This window comes from Nelumbo nucifera, chromosome 2, assembly GCF_055504915.1.
Source record: "Nelumbo nucifera cultivar China Antique chromosome 2, China Antique-T2T, whole genome shotgun sequence".
Lineage (NCBI taxonomy): Eukaryota > Viridiplantae > Streptophyta > Magnoliopsida > Proteales > Nelumbonaceae > Nelumbo > Nelumbo nucifera.
In genome coordinates this window covers 91,227,666-91,243,545 of record NC_142650.1, presented here as the reverse complement: position 1 = coordinate 91,243,545, position 15,880 = coordinate 91,227,666, and the positions used below count along the sequence as shown (strand labels likewise).

General features: G+C 31.8%; 1 protein-coding gene across 5 annotated transcripts in view; it reads right to left on the bottom strand.

Moving 5' to 3' along the window:
* LOC104590053 (uncharacterized) overlaps positions 1-15,318 on the bottom strand; it is a 41,457-nt gene extending 26,139 nt beyond the window's left edge. For 4 of the 5 annotated variants that reach the window (XR_016082713.1, XM_010248569.2, XM_088898630.1 and 1 more), the window contains exons 1-4: positions 15,143-15,318; positions 13,109-14,666; positions 8,898-8,982; positions 5,653-5,728 (exon numbers count right to left, since the gene is read on the bottom strand). Coding sequence is in view for 4 of the 5 variants with exons in the window: in XM_010248569.2 (XP_010246871.2) it covers positions 5,653-5,728; positions 8,898-8,982; positions 13,109-14,507 (1,560 nt within the window). In the remaining variant the exon portion in view is untranslated. The remainder of the gene's footprint in view (positions 1-5,652; positions 5,729-8,897; positions 8,983-13,108; positions 14,667-15,142) is intronic. The other variant, XM_088898628.1, reaches the window with a different exon arrangement.
* Between the last annotated feature and the right edge of the window lie 562 nt (positions 15,319-15,880).

Here is a 15,880-nt window from a genome sequence, read left to right as displayed (position 1 = left end):
TAGAACCTTTGTAAATCATTTCAAATCCATTTACATAAGGCCTTTGAATGAGAGGTTACCTTTAGAAGAGTTAGAATGGCCAAGGTTAGGAGAGGAAAGAATAAGGTAGTTGGAAAGAACTTTTGAGGAAGAGGAGATCAAAAAGGTAGTGTTATCAATGGATAGATTTAAGGCATCGGGCCTAGATGGTTTCACAATGGCTTTGCCAAGATTGTTTAGAGGAGTTGAAAAAAATAATTTATTTGAGGTTTTTCAAGAATTTACAAATACCTATGAGCTCGATAATGAATGTCCCTTTTTTAGCTTTAATCCCTAAGAAGCCTAATGTTGTTCACCCTAAGGATTTCAGGCTAATTAGTTTGGTAACTAACACTTACAAAGCATTAGCCAAGGTGCTATCAATTCCTATTATTACTCTATCTTGATTAATGGGGTAGTGAAGGATTTTTCCCAGCTAGTAGGGGTGTCAGGTAGGGAGACCCTCTATTGCCCTTCCTTTTCATTTTAATAGCTGATGTGTTCAGTAGATTGATTTCAAAGGCTAATAGGGAAGGTGTAACTAGAGGGTGGAGAAAAGGAAAACAAGAAGTCCTAGTTACCCATCTTCAATTTGTAGATGGCCTACTTTTGTTTTGTGACGGTTTTGATGTTGAGAAGGTGAGAAACCTCAAGTTGTCGGTAACAAACTTTGAAAGAATCTCCTACTTACAAATCAATCTCGATATGAACCAAGTAGTAGGTGTTAATTTGGAATTAAGAGAAGTTCAGACCATTGCAAAGTGTTTACAATGTTCCATTTCTACTTAGCCTTTGACCTATTTAGGGATTCTATTGGGGGAAAATCTTAGAAAGAGTAGCTTTTGGTGTCCAATTATAGAGAAGTTTGAGAAGAGATTGGCAGCTTGGAAGAAGAATAACATTTACTTGGGGGGTCGAATCACCTTGATTAGAGCCACACTTGCTAGCCTACCAACCTATTTTTTGTCACTCTTTAGGATCCCACCTAGGGAAGCAAAGAAGTTGGAGAAGCTGATGAGAGATTTTCTTTGGGAATTGGAGTAGAGTAGGAAAGATCATCTAATCTGGTGGGAGGTGGTTTGTTGGAGAAAAGAAGAAGGGGATTTGTGCTTGGGGAACTTAATTCAAATGAATACAACTCTATTGTGGAAGTGGAATTGGAGGTGGCAACTAGGGAGAGAAAGGTTGTGGCATGAAGTGGTAGGAAGCATTCATGGTCGCTCAGAGATTGGGTGGGATGCAGGTGTATCTTGGCGGGCAACCTTGGTAACTTCTTAGAAGGCTATTCATAGTATTTTCCCTCAATTTCTCAACTTGTCAGGTATGATATTTGTGTTGGAAATACAATTCTTTTTTGGGCTTTGGATTGGTGACTTACCTTTGAATGACCTCTTCCCTTCTTTGTTCCCTATCTCTCAATACAAAAGAAAGGTTATTTCTTTTTTCTACTCCTCTTGGAAAAACCCCTTGGCACCAATAGTTTTCTTAGAACCCTTTGAACCAGATAAATAGGTTTGGTCACCTAAGACTAAAGGGTCTTTTTCTTGTGCTTTTCTTTAGGTCTCTTTTTTAGTTTCCCTCTCAATAGTTTTTTTCCTACAAAGGAACTTTGATGCAGGCCTATTTGCCCTAAGGTTTTGGCATTTTGTTGGGAAGTGTTTCATGGAAAACAAGCACCTTGGTAATTTACAAAAGTGAAGACCCTTCCTTTGTGTCTCCCCTAACAGGTGCATCCTTTGAAGGCCCAATGGTGAAGATTGCTACCACTTACTAATTTCCTATTCTTTCACTATAGAGTTGTGGAATTCACTATTTTTGTTGTTTGGACGCAAGTGGAACAAGCCAACTAAAGTAAGCATGCTTTTTTATCCTTCTACATTTTCCTCGTGCCAAAAGAGAGGAAAATTAATGTGGAGGTGTGCAAGAGCAGCATTGAGCTGGACTATTTGGGAAGAGGGAAATGCTAGAGTGTTTCATGAACATGAGAGAAGAACAAGGCAATCCAGTGGTTGAAATCCTCAAAACTATTCCTTCATTTCTCCTTTAATGACTTGTGGAGAAATTGGGATGTAGTGGCAAGTAGCTCTTCCCTAAAGGCTACAACAAGTGTAAGATGGGAACCTTCTCATGTAGGGGCTTTGAAGCTAAACTTTGATGGAAGTAATCAAGGCAACCCGAGTCCTTTTCGACTGGGAGGGGTTATAAGGGGTGAGGACGGAAATGTGGTACTTCTTTTCTTAGGCCCCCTATGTATTGGGGACTCCACTAAGGTAGAGTTGTTAGTCACAATTCAAGGTGTACATCAATGTTTTAAAAGGTGTGGGAGGTGTATGCCTAAAGGTGTGTGTCCAGGCTAAATGCTCCAAAAACACCCTAAGACATATGCCAGAGGCGCTAACACCTCTAAGGCATATGCCTTAGGTGCAAGAGGTGTATGCCTCATACGCTTTTTTCATGAGGGAATGAAATGTAAAGGAAAGAATGGGAATGGAAAGAAAAAGAGAGAAAGAGAAAAAAAAAAAAAAAAAGAGAAAAGGAAAGGGGAAAGAAAGTGGTCTACCCCTGGCCCCTTTGGCTAAGGGGCTTCGCCCCCTAGACCCCTACCCCTCTTTTCAATTAGTGCTATGCATCTTTATTCTTGTTAATATAAAATATTTTTATTAAAAATAAAGAAAAAATGAGATCCCTCCATCCTCTTCTTCCTTCTAACTCCCCTCCTCTTAGTGATTGGATTGGTGGGATGGGAAAGTATGGGATGCAGTGGGATGGGATGGGAAAGGGAAAATGGGTGGAAATTTTTCATGTTCCATTGTTTGGTTGCAAAGGGAAAATAGTGGGAAAACCAACCTTAGTAACAATTATAAATTAATTAATTAGTAGTATTTTTATTATTTTATATATTACTATTTAATTATTAATTATTAATATATTAAAGAAATAATTTTTTAATTAATTAATATTGATAAATATCTAATTAATTAATAATTAAGAATTAATATTTTACTAATATTTATTATGAAATAATTAATAATTTTATTTTATTATTAATTATTTTTAACTATTTCATTATTTTTAATAAATCATTAATTAGATTAATAATAAAATCATTATTTATTTATTCATTAATTACTTAACTAATTAATTACTAACTATTTTCTATTAATTAATAGTTAGTTAACAATACCTTTTTATTATTTAGTATTTTATTATTAATTATTTAAAATCCATAATTATTTAATTAATTATATTAATTACTTAATGTTTTATATTTTATTAGTATATATGTTATTATTAATATTATATTTCATTAATACTAATGACTTAATTAATAATTTTAAAATTTTAATATTAATTACACATAAATTATTAAATTAATTTTAATTGATAAATTATTTCTATTAATTTATTTTAATTAAATTATTCATTATAAAATAATTATTTAATTATTAATTAATTAGTAAATATTAAATATTTTGTTGTTAATTCTTAATTAATAATAATATTTTTATGATTTATTATTTTATTGTTAATTATTAATTTGATATTAATTAGTTAATTAATTATTAATATTTTCATTTTATTAATTTATATTTTATTTTTTGAATACTTATGAGTTGAGTAATAATTTTAATATTTTATTCTAAAAAGTAATTAATCATGAAATTATTTATTGATTAATATTTTTGTTAATTTTTTAATGTAAGATATTTATTATTTTTTAGTTAGATTATTTTATAATATATTATTAAATAATTAATAATTTATTTATGGGTCATGGATCACGAATTAACTCTTAAAAATACTACAAGGAAGGTGTTTTCTTTTTTGTTAAATAAGTTTCCCCTACATTCCCACTTGTTTCCCACCAAAATGGTGGGACTCCACATCCCAAGAATTGGGATCTATAATCCCACATTTTTCCCATCCCATCTCATATCATTGCACAAACCAAACATGGTAAGGGAGGAATATTCTAGAATATTTCATATTTTCCCTTGTCATCCCACAAACCAAACAGAGCCTTAAGGAGGCTTATGCCTCTTACATTCTAAAATATGCCTCATGCCTCTAGGTAGTGGAATGCCTTGCGTCACACCTCCGTATTTTAAAACATTGGTGTACACTTTGCTATTTAATTAGATGTGGTACAACTGTTAATTGAAGAAGATTCCAATGCAGTAGTAGGTTGGCTACAGAATCCTAAGTCTGCAATGTGGTGTTATAACAATGAAGCCAGGAGGTTCAAATGGTTAATAAGGGGTCTGATTGTAAGTGTACAATGGGTTGGGAGGTCAGCCAATGCTAGGCTGACTATCTAGCAAAGCAAGGGGTAGCCAAGGAACAGTTGTATCGGGCACAATTGTAGCTTGATTTTTGCCTTAGAGAGTATGCAGCTCACGCCTCTCAAAGTTTGCTTGTATCAGCTTTCACTTATTAAACTAAATTAATATAATGAATTACTTTACTTATCAAAAAAATAAAATAAAATAAAATTAACAATAATAACAGCAATATAAGTGCACACCCACAAGATAGAATTATTTGGACAGCAAATATCTTTTTATTTAATATTTGGACAGCAAATATAGAAAAAAATATTTGTGTCAAAAATCTAGAAGCCAAAATATTCTAAGACAACAAATTTTGTTAATGAACTAAGGCTATTGAAAACCTCTAGGCTTGTGGTTTGACTAGCGTTTTACTGGAAGAAACTACTAGAACCTTGTTAAAGTGTATTTAAAAGAATTCTTAATTACCAAAAAAAATGAAAAGAATTCTTATAACTATAAATATATTGAGAGGATAGACATGAATATGTTCCAGATTCCCTTCAAATTTAGTAAACGGTATCACTATTCATTATTTAAAAATTAAAAATTGGATTTATATTCTATACTTTATACTAGGGTTGGATACAAGTCGAGCATTTCACGAGCTATTCAAGCTTGGCTTGTGAAAAGCTCGATCGGTTCTGTCTAAATCGAACTTCAAGCCAAGATCGAGCCCAATATATAGGCTCGTTTGCTAATTAAGTCGAGCTTGAGCCTAATGAAGCTCAACTCATGAGGCTCACAAGCCTAATCGAGTTTATATTATATATTTATGTAATATTCTTACATTTTATATTTACAATAATAAATAATTTTAAAATTATTAATTTTAATATGTAAAATAACAATTAATTTTTTAATTCTTAAGAAGTTTGGCTCAAACTCCATCCCTACTTTATGCTCTTTCTTCCAACTGTTCAACTTTCAACATTCCAGGACCCCAACATATACATATGAGAATCCTTCTATTTCTTGTTTGCAAGAAACAACTGAGACATTTATTTATCAAAATAACAAAAAAGAAAGAAAGAACTGAGACATTTCTTTCTACAGATAAACCCTTTTTGTATGATCAAGTTATATAGAGTCAATACCTTAGACAAAAAAAGGAGATCATAGCTATATCTTTTATTGGCATATGGTGTTTTTGCCCTTTCTACTTTTCAGACTAGTCCTACATATCCCAGAAGAAAAACCAAAATGTGTACATTTAAATCACTTATGTATTGAGTACAACAAGGAGAAAACTAGGATTTTAATTCCATTAAATGGGATCAAGGTAAAAATGTTTCAAATTCAATACCTTTGATATGTGAACTCCAAGGCTTCTGTGGACACCGGAACATTTGATACATATAAATACTCCAAGGTTTGAAGACCTGATATCCACAAGTTGAAACAAGGCACAAATAATGAATAAATTCACATAAACCTGCTCTCTAAAAGATAAAGGTTCATAATCCTTGATAGATAATCTAGATGTTGATCATTGGATGGATTACTATTATGATCTTCAATCGTGAGATATTGCACAAGTGCACGGAACAACTAACGGTTGGTTAGTTGACTAATAAACATCCAACACATTACAATATAAAGCTACAAAAGTGGTTGAGAAGATAGACAAATGAATATATTTTGCTTATATATGCATATGCATAAATAAATACATGTCTCTCTCTCTCTGTTATATATGTTGCATGTGAAAATTTTTTCTTCATATTAATTACTTGAATTTTAGATATACCATAGTTAAGATAGAAATTGAAAATTAACAAAAGTAACAACATAATTAAAAATAAACTTAAATGCTTGTAGCAAATAACAATTATTATTATTATTATTATTATTATTATTATTATTATTATTATTATTATTATTATTATTATTATTATTATTAAAATTTGTATTCCATTTCTATCATAAACAAAAGTGACTTTTATTTTAAAAATTATTTTTATTTAATATGATGAATATATAACATTAGAAATATTCTCAAATGTTTTTGACAAAATTCTGTATATTTTCAATTTTTGTGTTCTATCATTTTTTTAAATATTTATTATTCAATTATGACAATATGAGTTTTTTTGAAAAGTTGGATCATTGATCCACCATCTAGATAAGAAAATATCTTTTCTTTTGGATTAGTTTTAAATTAGAGAAAATTATAGTCAGAGACGGTTGTACATTTAAAATTAGGCTATATGTTGGTCCAAAAACCAACAAAACACTAACAACCATCTCTACATTTCAAATTATAAAACCCCCAGCCATGTCACCGGAGGCTTATGTGGCTATTGCCAACATGGGACTCTTAATCCATGTTGGACACAACAAAAAGTTTATACCAAAATTGCCCTTTAATGCTGGGTGATTGGAAAATAAAATAGGGTTTTTTAGTTTCTCTCTCTCTCCCTCTCTCTATCTCTCAATCTCCCTTCCGCTCTTTCACTCTCATAGTCATCTCTCTTCTCAACAACTGTGTGATTTGAAAATAAATAAAAATGGTTTTAGTTTTTGTATTTACGTTCTCTCTATCAATTTCTCTCATTCTCTCTCTACCTATCATTCTCCCTCAATCTCTCTCATTCTCTTTCTCAATCAATCTCTCTTTCTCCCTCAATTTCTATCATTCTCCCTCAGTTTCTCTCCCACTCCCTCTCTTGTTCTTTTTTTTATTTTCTTACACACTTATATGGTACTAATCATACCATATAAAGGAACATGAGATCAACTTGGTATGGTTCAAAAATCATTACACCAATTTGATAAAAATTCACAAGAAACTCTTGGCTATGCAATTTACACAAACTTGATAGAAATTTATAATTTGATTGTACAAATGGTTGGTCCCTTTCGTTCTTTTATATGATTTGATTAATATTGTAAAAGTTTGTAAGAAAAAATTAAAAAAAAAAAGAATGAGAGAAAGACTGAGGATGAATGATAGAGATTGAGGGAGAAGGAGATATTGACCGAGGAGTATGGGAGAAGAATGAGAGAGGTTGAGAGAGAAAGATAGAGAGAGTGAGAGAGAGAATGGGATAGAAACAAAGGTTTTGATTTGGCTACAGACCGAAGCTGAGAGAGTGGGAGAGACAAAGGGAGTAGGAGGTCGAGAGATGACTGTGATAGTGAGAGAGATAAGGGAGGGAGATTGAGAGACAGATGGAGCGGGAGCGGGAGAGAAATTGAAAACCGATTTACGGTATAGGCTTTTTATTGTGTCCAACATGAATTAAGAGTCCCATGTTGGCAACAACCACATAAGCCTCTGATGGCGGCATGGCAGGGGTTTTTATAATTTGAAATGTAAAGCTAGTTGTCAGAGTTTTGTTAGTTTCTGGGCCAAGTTGCAACCTAATTTTAAATGCACAATCGGATTTGACTATAATTTTCCCTTTAAATTATATATTCCATTTACATTATATAAATAATGTTTACTTATCACACTTAATTTTTGTTTGTCTATAATGTCATTTGATCCAAACCACTAACCCACTACTTAAAAAAAGAAAAATAGTTTGATTTCTAGGTTGACATTAAATTTTGTATTACATTTCTATCATTGATAAAACTATTTCTTATGTATAATACTTATTTTTGTTCAATATAATGAATGCATACTATTAGAGATGTACCCAATATTTTATTTTTTTATAAATATATAACATTAAATATGTGCCCAAAATTTTCTCTATTTTTTTTATTTTGTGTTCTTTGTATTTTCTATTTTTAAAAAATTTATTATTTGACTAAGGCATAATTTCATTTCTAGGTAAACTTTAAATTTGGCAATCCATTTTCATCAGTAATAAAAATACTTCTTACATTTCATACTTATTTATTTTAATCTTTTATTATTTCATTATGGCATTATTTATTTATCCATTTGACCCCAAATGGTCGAATTGATTGCCCACCACCGGGAGGGAAGAAAATTGTTTTATTTTCAAATTACTTATTAAAATATTTATTTTTATACTATTAAAATTAATATTGTGGATTTGATTACAAGAATTTAATGATGATAAAAATATATCTTAAATATAAGATTTAATGAGAGAATAGGAAAATATTTTTATTTCCAATTGGTTTTAAATTTTACATTCCATTTCTATTATTAATAAAAAATTCTTATTTATCATACTTATTATTGTTTAATATGTATGTTAAACCATTTATTTTTTAATTTATATTTTTTTCATTTTATTTATTTTTTATTTTATTATTGAATCGTGACAACATGGCTTGACCCATTTGATCCAAAAATGGTTTAATTTCTTACCACCACCTAAATGAAAACACTATTTTTTTATGTAAATTTTAAAAGTATAAGTTTTTATGTTATTGGAATTATTAATTTTTTAAGTGTGAATTTAATTAATAGAACTTAATAATGAGAAGAAATAAAAAAAAATGATTTAAATATATGATTAAATGAACATGAATGCAAGTTAACAACTTAAATGTTGGATTTAATAAGAGGGAATTGAATGCATTGAATATGTCTTTTCTTGCAAACAATCCATATCAAGTACTTACACCCATTTAGGATCTGGAGTGCCACAATCTGCACATATCTTATTGCCTGGTTGGTTCATCAAATCCTCCAATCTTTCTAGTGGACCTGACATTTTAAAATACTGAAATTAAGACAAAATCATTAAGCCATATAATACAAGTAGTAGAGATAGAGGATCCATTAGTTAAGCTCTTCCCTTATGCAGCCTTATTCCCTTTAGGGGTCTCAAATGGGGTGTCAATTTTTTTCATTAAATTTCTGTGTTTTAAGCTTGGAACAATGATTTTGTATTGTATTTCTTTTTTATGAATTGTTTTCTCTAACAACCCTTGAACTTTGCCCAAAAAAAAACACTTTAGATCCTAAAGAATTAAAAGGGCCATTTTTTCCCACAAACTATGATGGAAATACCACTTTAAGGAAATACAATGGATCCCTTAAACAAAGAAAAGTTAATTAAGCAAATTAAGTAAAAGGGACATTACTTATCCATCACTACTCAAGTTTGAAAGGGCCACCTTAATAAAGTTAGTTAAGCAAATTATTTTAGGGTCTATAATGGTATGAGGTAAATTAAGTAAATTACACTAATTAAGATAGTTAAGTAAATTAAGCCAATTAGACAAGGTTTTAAAAATTGACCCAAAAATGGAACCACTTTGACCACTAGTCTCTGAGTCAACGGTTTGATCGTTTGGTCCAAACAAATAAGCTCGTGACATTTTGTAAAATATAAAATAAAAAATTAAAATAATTAAAATAAAAAATGACCTGAAAACCATTTCACCAGGTCAAACAGATTAGTAATTCAATCGTTCGGATCAACAATTTGTGGACCAAGTCTTTGGAAAATTTTGGGCCAAGTATAATATGGAATTGAATGGCTGACTAGTTCATGGGCCAAATGGTTCGACTACCCAAGTTAACGATGATTTTAAAACCATGCAATTAAGTGAATTAATTAATTGATTAAGTAAATTAAGCTAATTAACTAAGTAAATTAAGTCAACTAAGTGGATGAACTATTTGATTAAGTTAATTAGGTAAATTAAGCTAAGTAAATAGAGTAATTAAATTAAATAAATTACACTAATTAAGATAATTAAGTAAATTAAGCCAGCTATGTAAATTAAGCAACTGAATAGGACAGTCCAATGCATAAGGCTCCCACCAATGCATGGTCTAGGAGGGAAAAATGTACATAGCCTTACTATTATACAAATAGAGAGACTATTTCCAAGATTTAAACCCTGTCACTCAAATGCAATTGAATAAGCAAATTAAATTAATTAGGGAAACAAAGTTAATTAAGTAAATTAAATAAACAAATCTAATCAATCTAAATAAGTAAATTAAGGCAATTAAGTGAATTAACTGGTTTATTAACTAAACTAACCTAAACAAATAGAGCAATTAAATTAAATAAACTACACTAATTAAGATAACTAAGTAAATTAAGTCGAGTAAATAGAGTAATTAAATAATCAAAGCTAGTAAGTAAATTAAGTTAATGTTAATTAAGTAAATTATTATCGAGTTACTAAGATAATTAAGTTAATTAAGTAAAGTAAGTTATTGTTAATTTACTATTAGTTAAGATAATTAAGTTAGTGTTTAAGTAATAATGCACTCTTAATCATTGTTAATTATTTACTTTTAAATCAATTATTGTTAATTTAGTTACTCTGGTAATTAAGTTAGTGTATAAGATCAGGCCATATTCTCCAAATTGTGATTGAATATTTTATTCCAGTTTGAATTGGAGGCTGCTTCAATCAGTACAAACAAAAACCTATTTCTCTGGAAATTTGCAAATCAGGTTGGTTTTTCATAGTTCAGCACCATCTGACTCATCAATCAAGTTGGTAATCCATTCAGAATTGAAGGGTTTTGATCCTTTTCATAGTTCGAAAGGCCTGAAAGTTGCTATTTTTTGAAGATAAATAAAGAAAATTTTATTGCTAAAAAGAAGAAAATACATAATAACTAGGTGACAAGAATACAAGTGAAGCAAAACATAAACCACAAAAAACAAAACTTTCAGAAACAACAAACAACAGACACCAGAACTCCTTTTATGAATTCAGAGAAGTCCAGAAATCAGCACCAAAGTCCTCTTTCTTCAGCCCATGAAACTCTGGAAGCAGAAGAAACCAACCAATAACTATCGAACTGATGACAGCCACCACCACTTCCATCCTTTTCTTTTTCTTCCTTAAAAATTCTTCTGTTTCTTTCCTTCTATATCTCCCAACAAACAATAAAGGGAATACAGGTCAATAAAATCTTAGTCTTAATACCCCCTTGGATTCTTGGACCACAACTAAAAATTTCAGTCGGATCTGACATAGAGCACCTATCCACCTTGAATAGCTTGAAAAAGTAGGACCAAACTGGAGTTGTAAAACTAGATTGAAGCAATAGGTGAATAACATCTTCCTCTCCAGCAAAAGACAGCACACATCTACTTGGAAACCGATAACCTCTGAACTTTAAGTTGTCCTAAGTAAATATACAACCTCTAGCAATCAGCCAAGCAAAGGCTTCAGCCCCTGGTGGCACTGGTTTCCCCCAAACAACCCTAACTGGATCAGCCTCCACCTGATTTCTAATCAAAGCCGAATATATTGATTTGACTGTGAACTTCCCATCCTTACACTCTTTCTATAATCTGATATCTGTAGTTCAGGGATTGATCTCCAAGGCCTGAAGCTTTGCCAACAGCTCCAAACACTCCACCATCTCCCAGTCGAAAAGAGAACTTCTAAAATTTGGATTCCAAACCATAGAACCATTAATTAATTTATAGCATTCTGAAACCCAGGTTGTATAATCTTGGGCATATTTCACAGAATTTATCGCCTTCCATCTTTCTAATGGCTCCCAAATCTCTTCCTCCTCAAAATCTCTCTCCAACCACTCCCTAACCCCTTCCTCCACTTTTTCTTTTGTAGTGTTGAGATATTCTTACTACTGTTCTGATTAAAATTACTTTAGAACTACTTCTTTGATTCATTTATGGACTTCGGATTCACTCTTGTTCTCTTTTTGGAATGCAACTTTTGAATACCTTGCTATTTGGACTTGTTCCTTAGAGAATTTTTCTTCTTCAATCATTGGTACAGTTTCTCAGTGTGTAGGAAGATTCCAGATTCTTTTTTACTTGGAAAAATGTGATTTTTGTCCAGTTGTGGACTCAGCTCCATTACTATTACAGTGTTGACCTTTGAATTGTTTGAAAAATGGCTAAAAAGATGGATGTTATTCTTGTAAAGTTCAATGGAATTAACTACAACATGTGGAAGTTCCACTTTGACTTCTTTGTGATTTAGCACTATTCTTGTAACCAAATAAGGTCAAAGTGTTTATCACAAATAAAGAACTAATAGAGAAAGAAGAGAGCCATACAAGGCACAAGCCTAACAAAAAGAAGCTTTTAAAGGAAGAAACTCACCCCCCCCCCCCCCCAAGTTAGCTTGCCCAACAAACCACTTGCGAAAAGAAGCTATATTAGAGTAAACCTGCCCTAAACAATTACTAACATAAAGCCAAACGAAGGGGAATTACTAGAAGATAAGTCCTTGAAATAAGGAATGTCAAATGCAGCCTAAGACCTGTTCCCAAACATAACCCCCTAACATGCAAAATTACAAAAATACCCTTGCTGTCTAGAAATGTAAGAAAACCAAATAAGTCTTGTCCAATAGCAAACTCAACCACACAAAGAGCATCTTAAGGTGGATTGGACATAAATGTCAGGCAACTCTTCAACGTTTGCCAAGTTTGAGAATCTACTTGTACTTTTTTGTAGCAAGATATATTTTTAAGAGGACAAATGCCATCACAAATCAATTATTCTACAAATCCAAATCAGAAATTCAGAAATAACCCCCCCACCCCCATGTCTTAATAAGAAATCTGAAATAGTGTGCTTCACTACATTCCCCTCGATAACTAAGAACTCCATGATAAATTTTTGTTTTATCTCGCAATTGTCAGTTTCGCATGTCACAACCAAGTTGCAAACCACTAACCCAACTTCAATTATCTCTTCTCTTTCATAATGATCTCAAGAATTGAATGTTCATCATCTCCCTATAACTATAGACACAATTGCAGTCTTTATCCACAAATCATCAAAATGGAGGAAAAACAACAAAACTCGATTTTTTTTCTTAAAGAATTATAATTCATGCAGAGAAGATGAAGAAGAAAATGAAAAAAAAAATACCTTGATGATCTTTGTGATCGGTTTTTTCTTCAGGGGTTGTCATCGGGAACACTTGATCTTTCAGATTGGTTTTTTCTTCGGGGGTCATCATGTGGGACACTCGATCTTTCGAACGACCTTTGTTATCATTTTTATCTTCGTGATTCGTCACATGGAACACTCGATCTTTCCGACGATCTTTGGCATCAATTTTCTCTTCCGAGGTCGTCACGTGGAACACTCGATCTTTCCGACGACCTTTGGCATCATTTTTTTCTTCAGGGGTCGTCATGTGGGGCACTCGATCTTTCGAACAATGTTTGGCATCATTTTTTTCTTCGGGGGTCGTCACATGGAACCATCGATCTTTCCGACGATCTTTGGCATCAATTCTTTCTTCGGAGGCCATCACATGGGACACTCGATCTTTCGGACGATCTTTGGCATCAATTTCAATTTTTTCTTCGGGGATCGTCACATGGAACCCTCGATCTTTCCGATGATCTTTGGCATCAATTTTTTCTTTGGAGGCCATCACGTGAGACACTTGATCTTTCGAATGATCTTTGGCATCAATTTTTTCTTCAAGGGTCGTCACATGGAACCCTCGATCTTTCCGACGATCTTTAGCATCAATTTTTTCTTCAATGGGCATTATGTGGAACACTCGATCCTTCGGACGATCTTTGGCATCAATTTTTTCTTCGGGGGTCGTCATGTGGAACCCTCGATCTTTCCGACGATCTTTGGCATCAATTTTTTCTTCGGGGGTCATCATGTGGAACAATCGATCTTTCCAACGATCTTTGGAATCAATTTTTTCTTCGGGGGTCGTCTTGTGGAACATTCGATCTTTGGGACGATCTTTGGCATCATTTTTTTCTTCGGGGGTTGCCATGTGGAAGTGGAACTTTCGATCTTTGGAACGATCTTTCGCATCAATTTTTTCTTCGGGGATCGTCATGTGCAACAATCGATCTTTCCAACGATCTTTGTGATCAATTTTTTCTTCGGGGGTCGTCATCTGAAACAGTCGATCTTTCCAACGATCTTTGGGATCAGTTTTTTCTTCGGGGGTTGTCTCATGGAACACTCGATCTTTCGGATCGGTTTGTTCTTTCGGGATCGTCATCTGGAACACTTGATCTTTAGGATCGGTTGTTTCTTCTGGGGTCGTCATGTGGAACACTTGATCTTTCAAACGATCTTTGGGATCAGTTTCTTCTTCCAAGGTCGTCATGTGGAACACTTGATCTTTCAGACGATCTTTTGGATCGGTTTCTTCTTCCAGGGTCATCATGAGGAACACTTGATCTTTCAGATGATCCTTGGGATCGATCTTTTCTTCTGATGTCGTCATCTGGAGCACTCGATCTTTCGAAAGATCTTTGGGGTCGATTTTTTCTTCAGGGGTCGTCATTTGGAGCACTCAATCTTTCAGACCCAGATCATCAAACACCAGTGCAACCTGTAATGAATCATATCTAGAACACTCGACCATTTAGAACACCCAATCTTCTAGACTCAAATTATGAAACACCACAATAAACTGAAACAAATTGTCTTCCCAACTTCTTCACTGCATTAACATCATCATGAAATAATTGAGAAAAATTATAAGGTCCATTTGTATGCATAAATAAAGAAAACATAGAAATCATAATGATTAAAACTTAAAAGGAAAACATAGAAACTATAACGATTAAAACTTAAAAGGAAAACATAGAAACTATAACGATTAAAACTTAAAAGGAAAACATAGAAATTATAACGATTAAAACTTAAAAGGAAAACATAGAAGCAACACAAAAATAGATTACAATCAAAACTAAGGAAAATGAGAACAATTAAAACGAGCCCCTGCATGTAGAAGAACACGTCAGTTTGCCAATAATGTTCATAGAAATTAGAAACAAAACTAAGAAACTGATGAACAAAAGGATGTTAAAAAATGGAATTGAACCTAGAAGAAAAGTGTTGGATTCAAGGAAGATTTTAACTTAGAAAAATTTCTCAAAAATCATAAAGAAAATGTGAGATCAGAAGAGCCTGTACCTGTCTTTTTCATCGTCTAAAAAAATTTTAAATTTCATTTTTGTTGATTTTCTTCCATTAATTTGCCAAACAAAATGTGAATGACAACTATAAGAAAAGTGTTGGATTCATGGATGATTTTATCTTACAAAATTTTCACAAAAATCATAAAGAAAATGTGAGATCAGAAAAGCTTGTACCTGGATTTTTCGTCGTCTAAAAAATTTTTAAATTTCATTTTTGTTGATTTTCTTTCATTAATTTACCAAACAAAATATGAATGGCAACGAGGTCAAAGCGGAGATTCGGAGTGGAAAAGGAATATGTGGTTCTTCCATTATAACGTATATATTATCATCAATATCATATATGTAATACAACATCAATTGATAATATGATATGAAAATATCATGATATTATTACCTATAATCAATTGAAATTTTAAATAAAGTTATAATATTATATTAATATAACAATATATCATAACTATATTATCATATCATAATAACAATATCGTATATGATATTATAATTAATGGATATGGTTAATATTAATATATTATATTCATATTGCATTATCATACATAATATAGTAATAGTTGATTGATAATAATTAATGATACCATTAATTGTTATTCAATTATAATGACAAGTATATAAATATATGGTTATTACTAACAATTATAATATGGGTTATATTATATTTTTATCCATAATAATAATATTAGTATAATATCATATATACTAATTACATTATAAT